The sequence below is a fragment of the Lupinus angustifolius genome, chromosome LG02 (assembly GCF_001865875.1).
Source record: "Lupinus angustifolius cultivar Tanjil chromosome LG02, LupAngTanjil_v1.0, whole genome shotgun sequence".
NCBI lineage: Eukaryota > Viridiplantae > Streptophyta > Magnoliopsida > Fabales > Fabaceae > Lupinus > Lupinus angustifolius.
In genome coordinates this window covers 22,735,572-22,761,273 of record NC_032010.1, presented here as the reverse complement: position 1 = coordinate 22,761,273, position 25,702 = coordinate 22,735,572, and the positions used below count along the sequence as shown (strand labels likewise).

The window sequence follows — 25,702 nt, the reverse complement described above, 5'->3', positions numbered from 1 at the left end:
TCTCTTATCTATCTTTAACAAAAAAATGTGTGGTTTCTTATGAATCCGTATTTTCTTCTTCCATCTTTTTCATTGTTTCTTGTTTTTGGTTTCCCTCTCTCCATTTTATTTTGTCTAATCGCAATTTCAGGCTTTTGGGTCCCATAATCTCAGAGCATATCACATTATTTATATGTTAGTAATGACTAGTGCTAAACTCACACATCACCATTCACCACAGATGAACAATCTATTTTTGCTATCTCACATAAGTGATATATGGTGTGTTTCTTTATGATATGCATGAAATGCTATCGTTTGTTTATTCATATATTGTCGGCAAGTGAAGGAGTCACAAATCACAATAAAAATGTGTTGAAAGGGTAAAGTTATATATGAAATTGTTGGTTTATTTAAGTGTGAAGTCCCATATTGGATATGTGGGGAGGAGTGAAAGAGTTTATAAGAAGGAAAGTCCTAGGAAATTAATGGTTTAAAGATTTGATTCAAGACGTGGTGTCTTACTGGTGTAGCTCTAATGGAATGATTGAGTTTAAGATAGAAAAAAAGATTTATTTGACAAAAAAATAAGTCACTATTTTAGGTTTTGACAAAAAAAACAAAAGTTAATTTATAGGTTCTTTAGAGTTGACTTATAACTAGTAGTAATAGACTTATTTTTATACACCAAGTGATTAACATATAAGTTCATCTTAAGAGTTCTATTTCATTAACTAACTGAATAGAGATATGATATTTAAAATTTGATCTCTTATATTATCTTATAGGTTCTTATTTTATAAACAACTTAAGTGATTATTATTATTTTTATTTATCATTGTCTCATGATCCTTTAATGTTAGAATGTGGAGTAAGTTTTAAAAGTTTACTAAGTAAATGGATCTCTCCTGTTTTACTTATGCTTTTTAGAAAATAGATAGAGATGTTTTAATCTAAATACAATTTCATAATAATATTAAGCCGGAGCGTGAGACTAGAAGAGAAAAAAAAAATACTAATAGTGTAGGTATTTTTATATTATGATTGCATTATTCACTATTCATTTTTAATTATTATTGACTTTTAAATAAAAATAATGTAAATAAATGATGAATGATATACCAACTGTTATAAATCTTTAAGTATGTGCCTTCGAATATTTGCAGCTTTGCTTGGAAACTAATTAGGCGGAAGTTATCGACTAAAGATGAATTGTTCAACAGAAATATAATTTTGAGTTGATAATATGATTTATATTTGCTGCACAAACCACATTTAATCAATTGATCATTTATTCATCTCTGGTGAATTTGCCTCAAATGTTTAGAAGAGATTTATTTTTGGTTACAAATTCCATTTTAGGTTACTTTTTCAATCCTATAATTCTTTAATATGCATGAGTTATGCTAATCAGATAAATATGTGGAGAATATTACAATTTGTTGTGACATGGTATATTTGAATTATGTAAAATGAAGCTATATTTAGGGGGGAAAATGTGAGTTTTGTGTAAATTATGAACTTGATTCAAACTAGATATTTATTCTGGTTTTGTTTTCACGTATCTACAACTCATTTTCTTTTTTGTTAATTGGTGCATTGATCTAAAAACTTGTATTAGTTTACCGTATTAAATTTTAGTTTAATATTTTCTCTGTATTGATTGAGCACCCATTGGCTCAACTCAGAAAAAATATTATTTAAAAATAATATCGGAAATTAGATAAAAAATAAAAATGTTTTCGGGTGAGATTTTTTATTGATAGCCGTTTTTTTTTTCAAAAAAAAGAAAAACACTAATGAAAGTATGAAACTCATAGAATAGAATACCACAAATGAAATCTAGGTCCAAAGTCGAAACTCGAAACTCAAAATCGACCGAAAACAAAGAGCGGGAGAAGAAGAAAACTCTAAACTCTTTCACACTTTCATTTCACTCTTCACCTTACTTCACATAATCTCACTTACTCTCCAAAACGACAATGTCCATCGGCGTTCGTCGTTTAACGGTTCTCGGTGAGTTCAAGCCCTTTGGTCTCATCGCCGAAGCTCTCGACGGTAAAACCCTTGACTCAGTAACCGACAACTTTGATTACTTCCTTTTCGATCCACAAACCGCTCGAGACCGAGTCGCTGAAGATGATTGCGATGAGGTTGGTTCTGCATTGAGTAACCGCGGTGATCATGAGTTATTCATCCGAGGGAATCGGTAAATTTCTTTTTGTCCTTGGAATTCTATAACTTTGTGTTTTTCATATTTGTAGAAGCGAAGAAAAGAAAAAAAATGAAGTTAAATGTTAATCTTCAATTTCGAAGGCTGATTGTGAATAATTTGTATGAAATTTTTTGTAACGTTTTGTTTTAACACTCAGTTCACTTTCCTCGTAGCCATTTTTTAGAAGCTTGAAAATATAGCTTCTCATACATTCAAACACTTTGTGCTTTTTATATTTGTATAAGCGAAGAAAAGAAAAATAAATGAAGTTAAATGTTAATCTTCAATTTCAAATGCTGTTTTTGTAAATAATTCTATGGAAAATGTGTAACGTTTTGTTTTAACACTCACTTCACTTTCCTCGTAGCCATTTATTTTAGAAGCTTGAAGATATAGCTTCTCATACAAGTTGAACTTCATTTTTTTTCAAATTTTGTTTTACAGTAAAATTTCAATCAAACAAACAAAACATATAAATCATAAACAAACATGCCCTATAACTGAATTGGAATCCACTACATGTTTGATTCTGCATCTAACGTGAGGGCTAATTTGTGACAGGATTATATGGTCGACTGGTGCAAGAGTCTTTAGGAGATTTACCTTGAGTTCCTCTATCGTTAAGGTGTGAATTTTCGATATTTTATGATTTGAAAATGGGTTGTCTTAAACCCTTCATAATTCTTAATCTATGTTTATAAATTTTGTTCATTGAATGTTGCTTCTGGAGGAAAGTTATTGCTTTCCTTCAATTAATAAAATCACATTTAGGTAGCTTCTTGTGGATTGGGGAATTTTGATTTGCAATTTGAATTTTGAGAAGTATGTATCTCATTAAGCGTGGGGGTTTAGCATGTCCTCTTTCAATGTATTTCTTTTGCTCCTTTATTCTTTCATCACAAGGAGAAACAAAATTTGAGGCCAGTGTCTAAGGAACATGTTATTCACTCGAATAGTTCAAATTCTTGCTTAAATTGGATTTGATCTAGCAAGTATAGCAGCACTTCAGGCTTGCAGCAGATAGGAAAATAGAGTTTTAGAGGATGAAAATATGAATCTTCAAGTAAGTGGCTGTTGCAATTTATGGGAAGCAACATTGAATTCAGAATTTTTGGATCGCAAAGATTATAGTTTTAAGCGCAATAATAAAAAAGAATTTGATTTTAATGGATAATAGAATGAGTATAATTTAGGACTGTAAGAAAGCAAGAATATATCAGGCTCTGAATAGTGTGCCTCATGAAATTCATTAAGGTTCTATCTCAAAACCAATCGGCAATAGCGGAGTAGGCCACCATGCTTTTAATCCACTCCCGAGACAATGAGGCATGCGACGTGTAGTTACTTCCCAACATCTTAGGCCCTAGCTCCAATATCACGTTAATGTTCTATCTCAAACCCAATTGGTAATGAGAGGTAACCCAACATGTATTTAAACCACTCCTAGGACAATGAGGCATGCAGTGCGGAGTGGAGTTACTTTTCAAGTTCCAAAAAATGTATCAAGAGGGAAACTAGGCTAAAAAACCTTTAAAGTTCAACAATTCAAATTTTTATGTTATTCATCAAAGTTTAAAACTTAATTCTATCAATTCTGCGTATACTTCAATATTTTATATAGGAAAAGGGTGAACTCACTCACTAATCTCAGCAACACGAGTATGTTCTTCATCATAGCTAAATAGATGGAAGTCATTGAGCCCAGAAAAATGAAAATAAAATTTGGAGGGCATACACTCGGAAGATTCAAGGGAACTAGGGAAGCTGAAGGAAGGGAGATAAACCAGTTAGAGTGTAGTTAGATTGGTTAGAAGGGATCTGGCAGTTAAGCTAGTTAGGTGGTTAGACAGTTGAAAGGGATAGGAGCAGGAGCATAGCATCAGCTCAGGGTAAAGAGTAGGCATCCGGATCAGATTTGGCTACAGAGCATTAGCTCAAATCTAAAGGAGGAACCCTTGGAATGAGGACTCTCTCCTTTTCTGTTGAGATTTAATCAACCATAGCAGATTTAATCTTTTCCTCTCTTTCTGCAAACCTGTCAATTTTCTTTCCTGTGGGTTTGTAACCTAAGTGGACCTTGAATATTGACCAATTTAACAAATTAGATTGCAGTTATTTCCCTCCATGTAGTAAATATGATGTTACCTTTTTGTTTCATTGAATATTTTTGTTTTAACTAATTATTGTGAAATTTTAGGTATGCTGGTGTCGTTTGGGTCATTCAGCTGAAGCTCTTCTATGTATATTACAAACTGATTGTTTGACAATCTATAATACCTCTGGTGAGTGTAGCATATAATGGTTGAGTGTAGCATATAATCGTAAATCAGTTTTGTTTACTCATTATTCATGCACAATTAAGAATCCTTGGCATTATAACAAAGAATCACAACATTTTTTTGTTAATCAACATTAAAAGAATAGGGCACTTAAAGGGGTATTTATAACCCAAGATGGTAATAACCATAGTCAAATCTAACTCACTCTACTTTCCCAAAGTCTGTAGCCTTTTAAAAACAATAAAAGGTAAACCTTTAAATTACCAAAAATAGAAATGATATTAGTAGCTTCGTATATGTCCTGATAATTCTGTGTCAATTTTTGTAGTATCTGAGACTTACATTCTTGTGCCCTCAATTTAAATCACCCTTCTATGTCTGTCAAATTGTCAGCATTTTCATGTTTTTGAGACAGTTTTTTTTGGGGGGCTATAGCAACTAAATTTTCCTTTTGTTTAATAGGTGAAGTAGTATCACTTCCACTTCATTCTGCAATCACATCAATATGGCCTCTTCCATTTGGTTTGTTACTCCAGCAGGAAGTTGAAGCAAATATATCATCACATGTTCCTTTTTCGTCCACAAGCCCTTTGCTTAGTACACGCGATATGTTGCTTAGTGCGTCTAATCATATCCAAAAGGGAGAGGGAACTTCAAAGTCCTCACATCTGATTCTGATGGATCCACTGGACGAGCAACAGGTATGTCACAGCAGTATATGTATTTTTGTTGATGGTTTTGTTCTTTTTTTATAATGATTTTGTTCTTATCGGTTATATCTTATGAAGTTATGATATATTTGCTGCAATGCATTCGTTTTTTTGAATTTTTTTTTTGTTTGATTCCTTCTTCATTTTAGTTTTTTTTGTTACTGGAATTGTAGCCAACTTTTATTGAAGAAAGAGGGAAGTTGAACATAATGAAGGAATATGATGAAAAGACAATCTGGTCAAGTGACCAGGTTCCGCTCATGGCATCCTATAATAAAGGTTTCTTTTATTAAAATTCTTGCTATCAGTTCCTGCCTTCCTGGTCTCCTTGTGAATGGTTTATAGTCTCTTGGTTAATTTTTGTGACGGTGTTACTTTGAATTCAGGAAAGATGCAGCACTCTCTGTGGGTTGCAGAAATCATCAATTCTAATATTGATGAGTCATCTACTGGTTTGTTAAATGTAGATCCTATGAGTGTATTGCCAAAACATTTGTCATTTCGTAGAATATGGCAGGGAAAAGGTGCTCAAGCAGCTGCTTGTAAGGTTGTAGAGGCTACTATCATCTGCTTCTTTTTGGTCTTATATATATTCAAGTAGGAATTCATTTTTTTCTTTCATTTAACTCATCAGTTAATGACATGCTTGTTTGCTTTGTTCTTTAAGTAATTAATAATCATAGACGTGGAAGTTTTGTATACCATTGCATAGGCTCAAAACTGTTTTATTTGAATTTCTAGAATAGCGACTGAGTAATTAATAATGATGTTTTTGTGAATTTAAAACTCTATTAGTTTTACATGTGTTGTACTGGTACATGTAGTATAATTATTTCAAATATTTTTGAATATTCTGTTTGATTTCCTATTCTGTTTATAGTAGAAGACTGAAGAGGGTACCTAATTGTGGTAGTGCTCTTTGCCTTTCTTGTATCCTGTCTATACATTATTACAGTATTTTTTCTTTTTCTTTTCTCTTTTTACCCCTTCTCACTTGGCCCACTATCTCACTTTTATTTCTTTAATTAAAGTCACATTCTTAACTCATTATCTTATTTGGTAGGTTTTTGTTATGCCCCAAAAACATTATATGCTCAGATTGATTATCTCTTATTATTTGGTTATTATTTTCATATTTACAGTTGCTCTTGTCAAGTTTACTACGACTTAGTTCCTGTTTGTGATACTTTGTATAAATATGTTGTTCAAAATGGCTGATTGTTTTATTGTTTGAAGAGTTACTTATGTGATTGGACTTTTGGATTTTCAGTTCAGAACAGTGGAATCCTTAGTAATTTATTAAATAGCTAGATTCCATTCTTCTTTGCTCATCGCATGCTTTATTCTTTATCGTTTCTGATTTTCCCTTCAAATGATTACTAGGTCTTCATGGCCACAGATGATGATGCAGCTCCTGTTGTTTGCTTTCTTCACCAAGAACAAAGAAAATTGTTGTCTGTTAGGCTTCAGTGTGTTGAAATAAATAACGAGACCGTGTTTGATGTTAAGCCTGATATGAGCTGGACCATAGCTGCAGTTGCAGCTTCACCTGTGACAGTAACTTGCCCTAGGTACATGAGATTTTTCTACCCGTTTCCACACACAATATTGCTTTTATAACATTCGGCATAATTTTCTTCGAATATGTATTTTCCAGGCTCAAAGCTGGGCCACTTCCATATTCAGACATATTTGTTTTGGCTCCGGAAAATGTTCTGCTTCTCTATGTAAGCTTCATTCATGGGTGGGCACAATTTGATGTGTCTTTGCTACCAAATTGTATTATTTCATTCGTTCGACAAATGTTTCTATTTATAGAATGTTTTTCTTTCCATTATCAGTTTATTTTTTTCAAATAATTGAAATGTAATAGTTTTTAAAAAAATATTTCTTAATCTTTAAACTTTAGGTTGTCCTGCGCTTTAGTAATATTGTACTTATAGGATTAGTGGTCTGTATCACTGATTTTGTAATGATAAATTTTTACATGCCAATACTTTTGCTCCCTCACAGGTCTGAAGCTACATCTGATAACTTGTTCTGGCCTTACGAAGTTTGATTGATATGTTCACATTAGTCCTTATGCTGACTTGCCTACCATTATTGCCTGGATATGTTTTCTTAAAAATGGAGCTGAAAATAGGAGCTTTAATTTTTTGGGAATTGTTTTTCAGATTTATCTTTTGCACCTTATGTGACTGTCTTTAGTTGTCAACCTCCTTTTCCTAATATAATATCTCATTTCTGATCCATCAAGTGACATTAAGATTGCTAATGCTTGATATATCTTTTTGTAATGTCTTACTTCTGTTGTAGTCTGGGAAGCAATGCCTGTGTAGATATGTACTACCTTCTTTCTTAAATAAAGATAAGCTTTTGCATGATTTGGAGTTTCCAGAAACATCTTCTCTTTCCAATGACTTAAAGATTACTGGGTTGGCTGATGCTGTTGATGGGCGTGTCAATGTGATAGTAAATTATAGGCAGGTATGTTGACTTGTATTCTAGGATTATTCCTTTTCATTTTTCGCTTTGAAGTCAACATACGCAATATTCTTGGAAATTGGACACCAAACTCCCTCTTTATACGGAGCTGCAATTTTGGCATTCTTGCGTTGTATGTGCAGGTGTTTAGATGTGCATTACAGCAAAGTCCTTCATCATTATTAGCTAGTGATTGCAACACAGCACTTGCTGAGGGGCTTAGTTCTAGTTCCTACAGACATTTTCTTGGTCGTCTCTGGAAAGATGGTGATCCTGCTCATTTGTCAGAGGCAGAATCTAGTGTTGATTCAGAATGGGAGTCTTTTTGTGGTGTAATTATGCAAATCTGTAGAAAATCTAACATATATCAAAAGCAGTCAGGTTCAGGATCACACTCTGCTTGGGACTTCCTTCTCTCTAGTAAATTTCATGATAACTTCTGCAAAGTAAACTCCATGTTTGGAAGATCTTGTGCAGTGCTAATTGATCAGCAGGAATCAAATTTCCCTAGATCATCTGTTGTTGACAGACAAAGTTCTGAAAAGCCATTTCATACCGAACTTTTATTAGAATGTTTAGAATCTCTTCATGCACTTTACGAGAGCCTGAAACTGGATAATCTTCGCAAACGGTACGCCTTACTTTGCCTCTGATCTCTTATTTGAAAATAATTTGGGTTACATTCGTTATAAGTTTTTTATTTTTCCTTAGCTGCCTAAGTGAAAGTTTTTATGGACATCTTGTATTTCTATTCTATCCTGGTAATGCTTCACTGTTTGTTTATGAAGTAGCTAGTTGGTTGGGTTCAGTGTATCTAGATAGCAAGTAATCTAGATTACTTTTTATTTATTAGTCACTGGTTAAGTCTTCTTGATTGATTACATTAGGCTTAGTTCCAAGTTAAGTTACTATCTATTGCTTTTCTTTCATGATGATGTATTTACATTATTTTACTTGATGGGTTGGTATAGTTAAAGGCATGATAGTTTGGATCTGCCCTGCGTTGCAACTTATGTCATGTCTTGATATTTCATTGGATGTAGCTTGTGGTGGTGTTTTCCATTAAGGGTATAACATTTGTAACAACTCATCATTGAAAATATAACATGTGTAAGAACTATCACACAGGCTATATTTTGATTGGAGTTCAGCAAAACAGTCTTCTTTGGTTTGCCACCATAAGTATGTTTGTATGCTATATTTGCCTTCCGAACCGCTGATTTGTTTTGACCTCTATGTCCTTGTTCCCTTGTCAATTTTCATGACTGAACCGGTGCTGTAAAAAGTTTAAAACTGGTAGAAGTAAAGATGCATCAGCCAGTGGTCTTAGATCTACTGTGTAGTGCTGAAGTTTTTGTTTAGAGTTGAGACATATGGTTGTGTACAAGAACTTTTGGTATTTGACCTTTTACACTTATGCTATACAGCGAAGAACTTGTGCCTTGTGTGCAGAGTAATGATAGGCTAAATGATTTATTTGATTGTCTTTAGGTTATTCACTTACTATTTCTGCCATCCACTTTATGCATTTTTCCCCCTATAGGCTGTATCATATTCAGATTTTCTTTAGCATTTAATTTTCCACTTTCAGTTTTTTTAGATATATTTTACTATGTTTCTATATGATAGCAATTGGCTTATTGTTTATAGGGACTTAGAGCTTCTAGCAACGCTCTTATGCAATATTGCTCAATTTCTTGGTAAGGACAACTACTTGGACCATTATATTCGTGATTTCCCTGGTCTCTATAAAAAGTTTCTGCTGCATGGAACCAGTTCTTCCCATAAAGTTTCTCCAAGTTTATTCAGATGGCTTGAGAACTGCTTACAACACGGATATGGTTATGCCAATATTAGTGACCTTCCACCTTTAGTCCGCAAAGATGGAAGTTCCGTTGTTAGCTTGGCCCGGAAAATAGTTTCCTTTTATAGTATATTAACTGGTGCTAAATTGCTGGGAAAGAAGCTTTCTTCTGGGGTTTACTGTAACATTGCCATTGGATCACATTCTTTAAATGAGGAACTTACTGTTTTAGCAATGGTTGGTGAAAGGTTCGGACTTCAACAGCTGGACTCACTGCCTTCTGGTGTTTCTCTTCCACTTCGTCATGTAAGCTTGACTTTAGTTGTGTCAAAGCTTTGAGAACTTTGATGTCAGTTAATTTATGTGATTTTATAAATTTGGTGACGGATTACCATAGGCTGGCAGCTTTTAATATTTGTCCTATGGTTGAACTTTCCTAGCATCCAAGTTCTGCTTACAGAATTCTTTTTTTCTTCATGATGACACTATCAGACGTGGCCTACTGTTTTTCTTATTTTTCTCTGATTCTATTACATGTCTGGGTTATTTTCCATATATAGTTACATTGCTACTATAGTTCTTTTATTCTATTAATATTTCTTTGTGGCAAGGTATCAATTTTAACATCTCATGTGATTTTTTAACCTGATTACTGTTATGCCTTCTAGGCATTAGATAAGTGTCGAGATTCTCCTCCCAATGACTGGCCAGCAGCTGCTTATATCCTTCTTGGTCGACAAGATTTAGCAATGTCAACTTTGGCACGGGAATGCAAGTATAGGGAAATTCAAACACCATCCAATGTGAATGTAATCTCTATGTCCACACCTTATATGCTAAATCTGCATCCTGTGACAATATCTTCTACTATCTCTGATGCAATTGGATTGGAAGGAACAAAGTTTGAAGATACAGATTCAGTTGATGGGTCTACGACTGATGGTATGGAGCATATTTTCAACTCTAGCACACAGTTGCGTTATGGTCGTGATCTGAGGTTGAATGAGGTCAGTTGTGGCCCTTCACATAAGAATTTTGAATGAGACTAAATAACTAATTTGATTACCTAGACTTACCAGTCTATATAGAAGGACAGTGTTTGCACATCAGTTTATTAGTTATCATTTTAGGCAAAGAGATGCTGCAGCTTTGTTGTCACTGATACTTCTGAGTCCATAGGGTAATATCTTCAATTCATTTCCACTTGTCTTCAACAACTAAAAACTGACAGGAGAAAAGAGTGCTGCACAGTACCTTGTTATTGCTAAGCCTTCTTGTGCTTGTTATGCCTATAAAATCATCTGCTTTGTCGTCATAGAAGTTTGAAACTTTTTATATTAATTTATGTTGCATCATGGGAAAATTTGAAACCTGTAATGTTAATATGCCTTAATGATGGAATTACCATTTATTGCTGAAATCTGCTTTGGTGCATTCTAATGATCATGTTCTTGAGTCTACTGGTAGATGTTTTTATTTTTACTGGTATATGAACTTGAAATCTGATATTTTACTTTGTGTCCATTGTCAATTGACATGTGCTATTGCTGATGCAAAAGTTACATATAACTTAGTTCTTTGCTTTTTGAATCATGCTTTTGGTACTCTTGCTAGGTTAGACGCCTTTTGTGCTCTTCCAGACCTGTGGCAATTCAAACATCTGTTAACCATAGTGCTTCTGATCAGGACCTCCAGCAGGTATGCCTTTCTGTGGTATTTAATAGGCGACTTATAAGTTAATTTCAACAACTTTGTTCATAATTTGATATCGTTCAAGCAACTGATATAGTTAATAGCAATATTCTTAGCTACTCTTATCCAGTTCCTCTCCCATTTTGGTGAAAATTCTTATATACACCCTGTGATGATCCAAACCATCGGGCGATGTAATTTTAACTTTAAAGTGAAAGCTCAAGCTTTGGGAGTAGCACACCCAATGTATGGAAAGAACCTCTCCCTGTTACGAGATGTTTTTCATGCACTTTATGCGGAAAAAGTTCATTCTTTTTCAGGCTATATTGATGTTTTAGCTTCCCAGTATATAGTTGTGATTTTCATACGTTTCTCAAGCGACATGTTCTAGTTGTTTGTTCCCTTTCGATCTTCCTTAACTTTGTTGTCATAAAGTTTTATTTGTTCTGACTTCTGATGCTTGGTTGATTTTGTTATTATGATCATTTGAGTTGAGGTTAACGTATGAATTTTAAAGGCTTATTATTAGGTCTCATAGGTAATTGTTTTAATTACTTTGTTAAGGTAAAAGTAATTAATGAATGTCCATGGCTCCTGGAGTCTGGTTGTATTGTGCTTATACATGGAAGCGGGCTTGCTTGAGTTAGTAATTTCTCTCCATTGTGGGCCATGTTTTAAGTCGTCTATCTTTATAATTTTTTCTCTAATAATAAATTCTTTTCCCGGAAAGAAAAAAAGGTTGTTGATTTTCTGCTCTGGTTTCCCTAATAATCTTTTATTACTTTTTTAAAAAACAAATATCCCTTTTAACACTTTGTTTTATTTTATTTTACTTTTTATGTAGGCTCAATTGTGGCACCTTGCACAAAGGACCGCTTCACTTCCTCATGGACGTGGGGCATTTACTCTGGCAACTATATACACACTCTTAACTGAGGTGCTCTTAGATTTAACCTTTTTGATCCTATTTTGTCTTCATTGTGAGAGTTTTGAATTTCTTTTGTTCTGGAAATATAACCTTTCTTATAGGATCTTTACAAAACTTTTAGGCCTTTACAGTTCCGAAGCTTGTGTTAGCAGGTAGATTGCCAGCCCAACAGAATGCAACTGTAAGTTGATTTATGTACCTGACTAGTTGACTATAACTGCAATTAGAGGTGACAAAATTATCCACAATCCACAATCCATTCAAATCGATCCAAATCCATTCATTAGAGCTCATGGATTTAAATGGATATAATCCAATGGATAGTGTTAATAATAGATGGATTCAAATCCATCCATTATATCCAATGGATATCCATGGATATATCCATTTGGATGGATATCCAATCCATCCAAAAATAAAAATAAAAAATAATTTTCTTTGCATTTTCAATTTCATATAATATTTAAGAAAACTAAATTCAAGCAAATTCATCCATGATTTTCACTCTCATTTTTAATATTTTATTAAATTGATATCAATTATAGAAAATATGTATGTAGTTAATATTAAAATTTTATTCTTAAGTACATAACATATAGATGTATGCGCTGACCAATGTATGAGTTTTATACACTGTCACTACATCATCTACCGCTTATATTTAATTATCATTAACTACTCAAAAAAATAATCCAAACAAATGGTGAATGATATAATAATTATGTACAAATTTTTACACTGACAATGCATAGGTATTACACTCTAAAAGTATTTGTTAAATAATTTATACGTAGAACCTTAAACGTCACATGTTCATAGAATTTTGAAAAAAAAAAATTCTATATAAGTTCAAAAAATCACATTTTAAAAAAAAAATTGATTTCTAAATGATTTAGAAGTGTTTTTTAAAAGGTGATTTTAAAAAATGTTTAGTTGAAATAGTAGTTTTTAAAATACTGATTTTCTTCGATAGATTTTTTTAGTTCCAATGAAAAAAATCAAATGGATTGGATATCCATCCATCCAAATCCATTGGATATGGATAGATTGAATAACTTAAAATGTAGTTTAAATGGATTTATATGGATTAATGGTTGAAATTCCATCCATCCATTAGCCTCCAAATCCATCCATTTGCCACCCCTAACTGCAATACTCGATTTTGCTTATGAAACTATTTAGTAGTTTTTTTATTTGTTGTGTCTTGAATCCTGTTGTCTACTCGTAGGTTAATCTTGACCCCAATATCAGGAACATACAAGAGCTCAAGTCTTGGCCTGAGTTTCATAATGCTGTTGCTGCTGGACTTAGATTAGCCTCCCTTCAGGTTTAACATTGACTCTTAAGGTTATGTAGTTTCAAGCAGGTTAATCTTGTTTGGATATTATTTGTACTAGAAAGTGGTTTTCATACCATTTGTTATGTTAACTTTACTAAATTCTGCTTGACATTAATTCTGCAAAGTAACCACTTATAATTTCAGTTAACCGATCATTATTTCAATTAATGATTTGTTAAATGAATGAACCACTATTCATTCAAGCTAACCACTTAGGATCGATATATAACAAGAACCAGAGTAGTTGATCCAACATTTTTTAAAGGGGGTAGTTAATCAAACTGAAATGTGATTAAAGTTAAAATTGGCACCAGTACCACTTGAAGACTCAATTGTATGTTAGAAATGGTCAATTGACTCTTTCTATTTTATGCAAGTATTTAGATTTAGTTGGTTGCTTTAACACAAACATTTAAGTGCCCAATGATTGCTTGATGCATATGAATGTATCCTATATTTATTAACACAATTTTCTCAATATAATGTAGGTCTAATTGTAACAAAACCCATTGCATAATTGTATATCTTTGATTATTTCTAAAATATAACCCATTTGCAGGGAAGAATGTCGAGAACATGGATAATTTATAACAAACCTGAGGAGGCAAATTCTGTTCATGCTGGACTTCTCTTTGCTCTAGGATTGCATGGATATTTGCGTGTGCTAGTTATTACTGACATTTACCAGTATTTGAATCAGGTTTAATTCTATGGAGCTCCATTGTTTTAGTTATCTTAGTTTTAGTGTACTAGTGTTTAGTTATTACTAACATTTACCAGTATTATCAGGTTTAATTCTGTAGAGCTCCGTTGTCTTTGTTATCTTAATTTTAGCACTCCATTTTACTGTATTGGTGATGATTTGCTCTTTGCATGGGAGAAATAATTGGTCTTAAATTTCGATTGAAACAATAGCTGAGATAACTGAGCGATATGATAAGTTTTAGGAGTGACCTCATCCAAGTCTTACACTGTGAGAGTGAGCGGATCTTCTTCATCAATGGGTGAAGTGAATAACCACATTATTGGTTTGACATTAACATCATGACTCAAAAATTTAAGACATTAGATCTAGGATCTTTGCACCTATATGTTGCTCAACTTGCCCATTTCTATCCAATGTGAGATTTCTTTATTTTTCCTACACTCCCCCTCAAGTCCAATTGGCCTGGTCCAGCTGTGAGTTGCCTTTAATCTTTAGTCTGGGCTTGTACTTCAAATTTGTGAGCCTCAGGCCATAAGCCTCCCTTCATTTTGTCGCTAGTGCTCCTTTTCTGGACTTGGTCTCAGAGGCCACAAGTTTGCAACATTTTGTCTCTTTCTCACTTAGCCTTTCTTCCTCACCCGAGTCTGCAACATTTGGCTTTAACTTGGGCTGCATGTCTCTTGTTTCTTCATTTTATTGCCTGGGCTTGCCTTCCTCAGTTGGGTCTGCAACATTTAGCTTCAGATTGTGGGCCACTGGTCTTCCCTTTTGGCCCTTTGATAGTCGACGGGCCGCAAGTCCTGTCGCAGTTTTACAATGTGGGAGAGTTAGCTAGTCTTCTCCACCAACGGGCTAAGCAAATAACCACATAATTGGGTTTGACACCACTTCTTGACCGATAACCTTAAGGCATTATGTCTATAAGTCTTTCCACTCATGTTGCTCAACCTATCCATTTTTATCCAATGTGGGAGTTATTTATTTTTCTAACACTATATGGTATATATTACTCATTGTTGTTGCTTCATGTTCATTTTATACTCATGTGCAACTTGAAAAGTCATTTGGACTTTTTATAGCTACCATTCTAGTTGGGATCCCATCTAGTTATAGGTCAAGAACTACAAAATTTGGGAGGATATTTGTAACATAAACTTCTCTCTGGAGGAGAGTATTAATTAAGCAAGTTACAAAAGCTTTAGATGTAAAAGGCATATAAACAATTATAGTGGCTGAAGGGAAATAAACCAGTTCTTGATCTTAGAATTTCTGAAGTTCGTTGTCGACTGAAATAATGTCGTGCAATTGATTGGAGTCAAAATGAAGTTCAATGAGTTGGAGCTTATGCCAGAACTTACATTCTCCCATATGGAATAATCACACTGTTTGATTTTGAGGGCCTTGTTGACACCTCCAAGATGGTTGATGCTACATCATGCATTTAACAGCAATGAGCATAGGGACAAATCTTCAATCATTTCTTACTTTTTATCGTTTTGTTTTATCTTTCAGCTTTTCCATTTTGTTTGAGATCAAATTATGATCACTAGATCTTTGCAGGGGCATGAAACTACTACTGTAGGATTAATGCTTGGTCTGGCAGCTTCTTATAGAGGTACTATGCAACCAGCAATATCGAAGGTACCAAATGCTTAGTTTTTTTTTTTAGAAAATTGTGACAGATTGTGGCCCTCAGGTAGCAGATCATAGCTTGAGTGCATTAAAAAAATGTTTCTGTTGCTTTTTAGCTGTAAGTAATATATGATTGATTCAATTGTTTATGCCTATGCATGAGAAGCACAAACTTTTAGTGGCAAACACACAAAATTGAATTTAATGGAATTGAATCAGTGGGATTTTAAATTGGAGTCTAATAAAAAGCGCTGATCAAGCTTGTGAAGGAGAACTGATCAAACTACCCTGTTGCAGTGTCTTTACATTCATATTCCTGGGCGACATCCATCTTCCTTTCCAGAGATAGAGGTCCCAACCCTAGTACAGGTATCTTTTATGTCTTGTTCTAAATATTCACGTTGGGAGGGGCAGGCGGATGTGTTGGTTGGGTGTCTAGAGAGAATGTAAATTTACGAATATTTATGGCTTCAACACACTGTTTTATCTGACGAAGAAGTTTATCATTCTGTTAATAACATTCAATTTGTGCGCAAAATATCATTACTATCATTACCTGCTGATTAATTTTCAAGTTGCAAATGTTTTTTGTTTCAGTCGGCAGCTTTAATGTCTGTGGGGATTCTATATGAAGGTTCAGCTCACCCACAAACAATGCATGTTTTATTGGTATATGTTTTTCTTGTCTTTCCCTGCTTTTTATTCCATGCTTAAGCATCTATAAGGCTCTTTTGCTTTAGTTATTTAATGCATGCATGTGCCAAGATAAAACAAACAGATCCTGTTTGAGCTGGCACTATTTATTCTACTAAGTTCTATTGCTTGATTGGAGTTTGGATCATTTTGCAATGCGTATGATTTGCTTTCTTGTTGCGTCTGTCCCCTAAAACCAAATGCAATTAGCTTATGCACTCTTGTTTTTATGAATTGGTTATCAAAGATAGAGTCTGCTTGCATGATGTTTGTGTTTTATGTAAAGATCCCATGGTCCTTCATATTTTAATAAACCAGCCTCAAACTGCAATACATCAGTTCCTTTTATGATTCATTTTTGTATGCACGGTTCCTTTTGGTCCTGGATAGTAGTACTTGTGTTTTTTTTGTTGAATAAGGGTTTGCATAGTTGCAGTGTCTAATGTCTACTTTAAATTCTCACCCACATTTTTTATTTGATTATGTTGAGATATTATTTAGATATAGTATAGTTAGATATATATTATTTAGATATAGTTATATATAATCTGTATTTAGATTATTATATTTGATTCTAATCACTTACATTTAGGGATTAGATAGCGTAACTTTGTGTACCCAATATTCATCAAATATCAAATTTTCATATTTTCACATTCAAGTGATTATTAGTCTACTACTATATCTACATGTAATTTTTTCTCAGGGTGAAATTGGGCGCCGAAGTGGAGGTGATAATGTTCTTGAGCGAGAGGGTCATGCTGTATCTGCAGGATTTGCACTGGGTCTTGTTGCACTTGGTATGAATACTTGAATAAATAGCAGCTTTAGTTCACGGTTTACTGTTTCTGTATCTAACTAAGAAATTTTGCCTGAAGGACGAGGGGAAGACACGCTTGGTTTTATTGAAACATTAGTGAATCGTCTGTTTCTCTACATCGGCGGAAAAGTTCACAGTGTATGTTTTGGAATCCACAAATTCTCCCTTTTCCGTTTTTCTCCTCTGTTGAGAATCTTGGATATCTTGTTTTTTTGGTGTTTTCACAAGTCAATGGCGCTTGTTGGAATGCTTGTAATAGACTGCACCATTGTGAAATGTGAATTAGTGATCCTCTATCGCTAGCAACTTTGAGCCTCTTTTATTCTGTTTTTTGTTTAACACTCAAGTACTTGTGCCTCAGGAGAGATCTCATTTTTCGACAATCTCAATGGATGAAAATCGTGGTTCTGCACAGGTTTAGTGAATTCAGTTTGTGTATTCTTTGTTATTTTCTTTATCATTTTCTCCATAATGAAACAACTTAAATAAAATTGTTAGACATTTTATGGCCTACTCACTCCCGTATAATTAATTTAAACTCTCTTTCATCTCAAATTCTTGTTGTAGATGATGGATGGGACATCAGTTAATATTGATGTCACTGCACCTGGAGCTACCATTGCTCTTGCTTTGATGTTTTTGAAGGTACTCCCTTGGAACACACTCTACAAGAAATAGTGGATATGTCAACAAGTAGCCTGTTTATCTACTGAAACTTTTAAGTAATTTTTTACCTTTAGAGATCGTGTTATGAACCAACTCTCCCAAAAGCTTAAGTTGTTAGGTTAAAGCTACATGAATGGTTATATTATGTTTAATTCTAAAACGCCCCTTCACACAAGAGCCCTTTGGGCTTGAAGCAAGGATAATGGAAGACACATTTTTACCATGTGCTTAAATTTAAATTTTATCCATAAGAATAGAGTGCCAAGGATCAAACTCTAGATCACTTGTTCTGTTAGTATAATTGGGTCTAACTACCACCCAAAAGCTAGCTCAAGGAGGGAGGATTGCCCAAGTCATTGTGTTCCCTCCGGTCCTTGTTAATACATCATCTAGAAGATTTTCATGTTCCTTTTTATATGACACTACATTTTCTATGCAACATTTATTATTCTTTCCCCATTTTCTAAGCATATAACACTGAGGTCAGTCATGAATATGGCATACCCAACTTTCTATGGAGTCTTTGTGGCACTGAACTGTATTCTTTTGACAGACAGAATCTGAGGCTATTGTGTCTAGGCTCTCAATTCCAAATACATGTTTTGATCTGCAATATGTGAGGCCTGACTTCATAATGCTCCGTGTCATTGCTCGAAATTTAATAATGTGGAGCAGGTTTGTGGTGGCCTCTTCATGTTTTTGCAACAATTTGCTTGGATATGTCTGTCACTCTTTTGATGGCTGCATGTTCTTTTGTAGAGTTCATCCCTCAAAAGATTGGGTTTTTTCTCAAATTCCTGAAGTTGTAAGATGTGGTGTAGAAGGCCTTGGAGTTGATGGCAATGACATTGATGATATGGATGCTGAGGCTTTTGTACAAGCTTATGTTAATATAGTAGCTGGAGCTTGTATATCTCTTGGTAAAGTTCTATTTGTTCTTTCACACTCGTTTAATAATGAATTTAGCATAGCGCTTCTACCAGTATTTTGGGCTACTGGCTTTTGTTCCTGTATGTTGTTATTACCTAAATAAATTTTTTTTTATTCCAGAGTTAATCATACAACTGAAAATTCTTTTTTGTTCCTGTATGTTGTTATTACCTAAATAAATTCTTTGTTATTACCTAAATACCCCAAATGCAAGCTCGTAGTGGGAGGGTTCCTCAAATCATTATAAGTGCCTCTTTGTTCATATACCCAACCATTGTGGAAATTTAGCACTGTTTTTTTATCAGCGGAATTTTAGCACTTAACATCCTCATTGGATATTGTTGTCCTTGTTGATATTTTATTAGCATATGTTTCTTCTATCTTTACTTCCTTGCTAGAAGCACTTGTAGGAGCCACTTAGTGGTTGTGATGCAGTTTCATCTTTATCTTGAAACTTGTTCTCCTTAATCATGTTAGGGCTGGTATTTGCTGGAACAAGAAATGGAAATGCACAGGAGTTACTTTATGAATTTGCTGTATACTTTCTTAATGAGGTCAGTCCATCGAACTATGCTGTCCAAGACTTCCTTGCGTGTTGAGTGATTGATTCTAAATTTCGTTATTTTTTATTTTTTATCTTGCAGATCAAGCCTGTGTCCCCAACAAGTGGAAAGGTTTTCCCAAAGGGACTTTCTCGCTATGTTGATCGGCCCACATTGGAGACATGCCTTCATCTTATAGTTCTTTCTCTATCTGTGGTACCTGCTTCCCCCTTCTTTCCAATGTCAACTAACTGGAGATTAGGATTGCGGCTAAAATTCTATGCTTAAACTTTTGCATGTCAGGTTATGGCTGGGTCTGGACATTTACAGACCTTACGACTGTTGAGATTCCTAAGGAGTAGAAATTGTGCAGATGGACAGTCTAGTTATGGTATTCAGATGGCAGTAAGTTCTACCAGCTTTCTTTTCTTTTTTATTAAAAAAAGAAGCTGCAGATATATGAGAAGCAGGAACTTAAATTTTCATGCGGTTGCTGATAGGTGGTGGCAAATGGACCAATATCATTATGCCAAAGGCCTAATAGTTTAGAATTTGTCATGCATGTGTGTATGTATGTATGTATGTGTGCATGTAGGTATTCAAAATAAGTCCCTCTTGACCCCCTATTGGATTGCTATGATGGGTGTTAGCACTTGTGCCTTAGCTATGTCTTGCTCATGTAATATCATGTACATAAATGTATCTTCCGCTCATGCATGTGTGCATATAAACATCAAAAGATGGGGCATTTTGGAGAATCCGATAGCTCATGTTATAATGGTATTATCATAAAACCAATTTTAAGTTTCATATACTTCCGGTACTTACATTTGGAAAAACAATTTTATTCACATTACCTATATTCATGCAAAATTTTGTGTATGCCTGATTTTTTCTTGTTTTAAGTTTTAGTTTATTGGTTAGCTTTTTTCAGTAGCTATTCTAATTTTGTGTTATACAAACCTCCTGTTTTAGGTAAGCTTAGCTATTGGCTTCTTGTTTCTTGGCGGCGGAATGCGAACATTTTCCACAAACAACAGTTCCATTGCTGCTTTGCTCGTTACTCTATATCCACGCTTGCCTACTGGTCCAAATGATAACAGATGCCACCTTCAGGTATACTAGATTGCTGGACCTGAGATAAATGCTTATAGATTTTTTGTAACTTAACTCTTTAAAATTAATAAGCTGGATTTGGAATGAATGCATTCGAGGGAAGTTAGGGTATTACCTATTGTAGGAAAGATAGTAAAATCTCGCCCGTAGGTGGTTTGGGAGTGTGAGTTCTGTGGAAGCACTGATAAATAGAGCAGATAGACGTCATCCCAATAGTTTGAGGTAGATAGAGATCAAGAAAAAATATAGGCAAAATTATTAAGAATAATTTACTGATAAATGGTTTGTCTATAGATTTCAAATCACTTCATTAATGATGGGCGTTATGACATCATCTGACTCATGTAGCCGACCACCTCTTGCGGGAAAAGGCCAAGTAGTTGTTGTATTATTTGAAATTACATTCTTCTTACGAAAATTTTCTGCAGGCATTTCGCCATCTATATGTCCTTGCAACAGAGGCGCGATGGATTCAGACGGTAGATGTTGACACAGGTCTGCCTGTTTATGCTCCTCTTGAAGTCACAGTCAGAGAAACTGAACATTATGCAGAATCTAGCTTTTGCGAGGTTACCCCTTGCCTTCTGCCAGAGCGAGCTATTGTAAGTCTAAATGGTCTATGAATGAAATCTTTGGGGTTGTTCATTTTGTCTTGCATACTTTGTACTTTTTGGCTCACAATTCTTCCCCTTGAGTTAACTTCAATTTGATTGATTTTGGAATGAATCTTGTCATGAATCATCTCTCCCGAAAGCATAAGCTGTCAGGTATAGCTTATGAATTGTTCTATATCTAGCACACCCCTCACACGAGAAGTCCTTTGGGCTTGAAGTGTGGAGAAACAAAATCCCACTGTACCATGTGCTGATTTTAAACTTTTAATTCAGAAGAATGGGTTGGCATGGATTGAATTCTTGATCACTCAGATGTGGTCATCGACGCTATATTATCTCATGAACCATCTTTCCTACAAGCATAAGCTGTTTGTGGAGGTTCATAAATGATTTTGTGGTACAAATATATTTCTTATTGTTGGATTAGAGAAAAGTATTTGTAAATCTGATTTGTTTTGCTTTGATGGTTGCAGTTGAAAAGAATACGTGTTTGTGGGCCTCGCTACTGGCCTCAAGTAATAGACTTTGCTCCTGAAGGTGAACATAAATGATTATTCTGTTGATATGATCCTATATTGATTTGAGACATTTAAAATCATATTCTTTTTAAATGTTAACCCCAAATTATGCATTTAATAACAGATAAACCTTGGTGGAATTTTGAGGACAAGAATAATCCATTTAACTCTGGTGTTCTTTATATCAAGAGAAAAGTTGGAGCTTGTTCATATGTTGATGATCCCATTGGTTGCCAGTCACTCCTGTCACGGGCAATGCACAAGGTTGAACTTGCATAGTATTTGATATTGTTGTACAAGTTTGCACAAACATTATACACCCATATTAATTTTTTCTTTACCTAGGTGTTTGGCCTGACAAGTTCAAAAGCATCTGATACAACCACCAATATCCATAGTGGACCTGGTTCTGTTACAGTTGATCAGTTGGTTGGTACCTTCTCATCTGATCCCAGTTTGATTGCTTTTGCACAACTTTGCTGTGACCCCTCCTGGCATAACAGGTAAGCCTGCATTTCTATATTACTTTCCATCCCTTGTCTTGGATCCGTTTTGGTTGTTATATATTTAGTATTTCATCCTGTTTGTTTCATTTATGAAAAGTTTCTTTAATTTTTTTATTAGAATAGTGGCAAGGGTTTCATATACATATAACCCCTCTAACTGCCGAGAATTAAAAAAATTAAACACTGAACATATAATAATCCTGACTGCTCATCCATGCTACAAAATTCTAGAAAATGTATTTTGTGTAGTATTGAGTTTTACTCTTACTGATCAGATCATATAATCTTTAGCCATGCCTTACTTTTTGAAAAATTACAGCATGTTGCATGCTGAAAGTATTCTCAAGGGTGAGGTCGCCTTCATCTATCTTCGCATCATAATTAACTACAGATGCCTGATTGACAGATTGCTTTCGAGGGGCTTTGTTTTCTTTTCAGGCTCGCAAACCATTTATATTCTGTTATTTCCAGATTCATATCGAAGATCATAGATGATGAAACATAGATGCTACAACTAAAGATGGTGCAATATCTAAATAAACTAATGAAATTTACTTGCAGATCTGATGTTGATTTCAAGGACTTCTGCTTGCAAGTATTATTTGAGTGTGTGAGCAAGGATAGACCAGCTCTTTTACAGGCAAGTGTACTTACACTTATGATTTGTATACTTTCTTAATTAAATAAATTATACGGCCCAATTTAAAAACTTAGATTCTGCTTGTTACCATACATACATATTACATTCTTTAAGCTACTTCTGTGATTCCCATGGAAGTCTGATATCATTGGATGCATCGTAAGATTTTGCACATTATCATTGGTGAATAACTTATAAGATGTGATTTTCACCATACCAACGATTGAATACGAGTTTGCTCATGTTGATTATACATGCCAAATTACAGTTTAATTGCTTATTCATAACTAAAATATATAGTCAATGACTTATTTGACTCTAATCTTACATGCTAAATTACAGATAGAATAGTAATAATTATGACAATGATCTGCATAATGTAAACTTCTGATCAGAATTTTATTCTTTATTGTGAGACAAGACATGCATGATCCAACAGTTAAGATATGCTACTCTGGCACTCCCCCCACCCACATAACACACGTTCTATGCTTGCTGTAAACATTCAGCTAATCTGTTCTTCCATTTTTCAAATTTGGAGGTTTTGATAATACATTTGTTGCTGGTTTATTATGCAGGTCTATTTGTCATTATACACTACAGTTGAAGCAATGGTTAATCAAGTTGGTACTGGTGCCATTGTTTTTGGTGACTCACTTTCCATATCGGGTTTTAAGGTGAGTTTCACAGTTTCTCTGGTATCTGTCTTTGAAGTGGTTTTTACATTAAGCTCTTTACATATATAGCTGTATTCTTTCTCTGGTATCTTTCTCTGATTCAGTCATACCTGGCATTCGCCAATTTTTAATCACTTTATTAGGATCTTAAGGTTAAAGCTTAAGGCACAGTTAAAGCTGGCTAGAGAGCCTAGCCATTAGGCATATTTTATCGTGGAGGGTCTTCTAGCAAACAGCCAAAGCATATTAGGGGTTTGAATGAGTCTAGTAAAGCTAAGCATTTGAAAAAGACTTGGGTTACGAGAAAAATAGACGACTTAAGCTTGGCCCATTGCCCCATTGACTAAAATGAGCAAGATTTAAAGCTTGGGCTTGCTTTGATGTTATAAAGCTTGAGTTTGGTTCATTTAACTCGTTCTTAGCTTGACTATTTTTGGTGTGAATTTAGTGAACACTAACATTACTACAATGAACATGAATATGATACAAAATGGTTCAAACCCCCGGAAGTATGATCCCCCTGCCCTTTGTGGGAAAAAATGTTTGCCTATAAAAAATTTAAAAAATCGTGCACAGCTTATTGTACTAATCTGCACTTGATCACTAAAAAAGAGCACTATAAATATTCTAAGTTAAGAGTGGTCAGTGCATGTGCACGCAAGTGAGTGTTTGTATACATACATACACGTGAGAATATGAAGGCTATGTAATTTGAGCCTGACTTATTTATAGTATCAAGCTTAATATAGTCATTACTGATCAGACTGAATAAGTAAAATTTATTTCATTCGATAAATCAATCACAAATAGATCGACAAATGAGCATAATTTAACTCATCCATAGCAAAACATGATAGCTGATGTTTAACTGAGATGCATTACGGGAGTAACTATCCTCAATCATCAAACTCAATTTTCTATTAACAAGCTTAATATTGATGATTGAGGATAGTTACTCCCGTAATGCATCTCAGTTAAACATCAGCTATCATGTTTTGCTATGGATGAGTTAAATTATGCTCATTTGTCGATCTATTTGTGATTGATTTATCGAATGAAATAAATTTTACTTATTCAGTCTGATCAGTAATGACTATATGAGCATCTGCATAGGGGAGCCTTGATGTAACGGTGAAGTTGTTTGCCAGTGACCTAGTGGTCATGCTTTCAAGTCGTATAAACTGCCTCTCCACTAAGGGGCATAAACCTGCAATCTGCTTACTTTGACCCTCTCCACGCTTCATAATGGTGTAGATTACCTTGTATAAGCATGTCCATGACTTAATGCTAATAATGTGTTTGCAGCTTGCTCTGATTTATATCGAGGCATTGATGACTGGAAAGTTATGTGCTTCAAAAGGAGGAATTGTGCAATCAACGTTTGTTGGTTCTCTAAGGAAGCAGGTGGAAGAGCTTCTAAATTGTTCCCAGCCATTGAAGGATGATTTTCATCAATATTTGAAAATGGGGAAATGGCCTGATGGGGAATCCTCTGATAAACGTTCAATACTTCTTTCTTGGTTCCTTCAGTGGTTTGATGTACCAGCTTCATCCATAGTCAAGACAACTATCGATAGAGTCAAACCCATGCTCACGTCGTCATCTTCAATTCCGTTGTTGCGTCTGTCTTTTCCGAGAACTCATATCAATGCTATTAGCCAGATAGATAGATGTTTATCCTGATCATAGGCCAATGGAAGCTTGGTACTTAAGTGTATATGCATTTTGATCTTAGTGAAGTTATGATTATGTTGTTTTAACCATCTTGTGTTGTGGAACTACTTTCTCTGAGAATGCATAGAGCAAATATTGATGAGCACTAGCTGCAATTTTTAAGTTTACTATGCAACATATAATGAGTTGATCAATATTTTAATGAGGGTGTTCATCAATAAGTAGGTAAAAAATCTCTTTACAGGAGGCTTCTTACATTGTAAACTTTGGTATCATTGAATTCTCAGCAATTATAGTAGTATCTCCTTATTTTTAGTATTCAAATATATTATGTGATCACAAGCTGGTTTTGTTTGGTCATTTTTTAAAGGATTATGGGATCAACCATCAATATCTGTGTCAAAATTAGATGTATTCTAAAATGATTATTTCATAGCATTTGTCATACAATTTTCCACATCAGCATATGTAACATCAAGATGCCAATATTTTGGACTTTAAAGTTTTCACAACTAAACTTGGAAAGTAAATCGAGCCA

The 25,702-nt window shown here is 34.4% G+C and overlaps 1 protein-coding gene across 1 annotated transcript; it reads left to right on the top strand.

Annotated features, from left to right (window-relative positions):
- LOC109340462 (anaphase-promoting complex subunit 1) lies at window positions 1,813-25,390 on the top strand. The gene is made up of 37 exons (XM_019578166.1): window positions 1,813-2,188; window positions 2,756-2,819; window positions 4,392-4,476; window positions 4,936-5,174; window positions 5,357-5,462; window positions 5,570-5,730; window positions 6,567-6,754; window positions 6,841-6,910; window positions 7,500-7,670; window positions 7,811-8,298; window positions 9,318-9,777; window positions 10,140-10,478; window positions 11,086-11,169; window positions 12,008-12,100; window positions 12,213-12,272; window positions 13,320-13,418; window positions 13,990-14,130; window positions 15,697-15,777; window positions 16,066-16,137; window positions 16,366-16,437; window positions 17,168-17,261; window positions 17,340-17,419; window positions 17,643-17,696; window positions 17,849-17,926; window positions 18,501-18,622; window positions 18,707-18,867; window positions 19,355-19,431; window positions 19,522-19,635; window positions 19,723-19,824; window positions 20,395-20,535; window positions 20,964-21,137; window positions 21,623-21,686; window positions 21,792-21,931; window positions 22,013-22,170; window positions 22,735-22,813; window positions 23,392-23,490; window positions 24,796-25,390. Exons 1-37 carry the CDS (start codon window positions 1,962-1,964, stop codon window positions 25,171-25,173), a joined length of 5,415 nt encoding a protein of 1,804 aa, XP_019433711.1. The 5' UTR covers window positions 1,813-1,961; the 3' UTR covers window positions 25,174-25,390.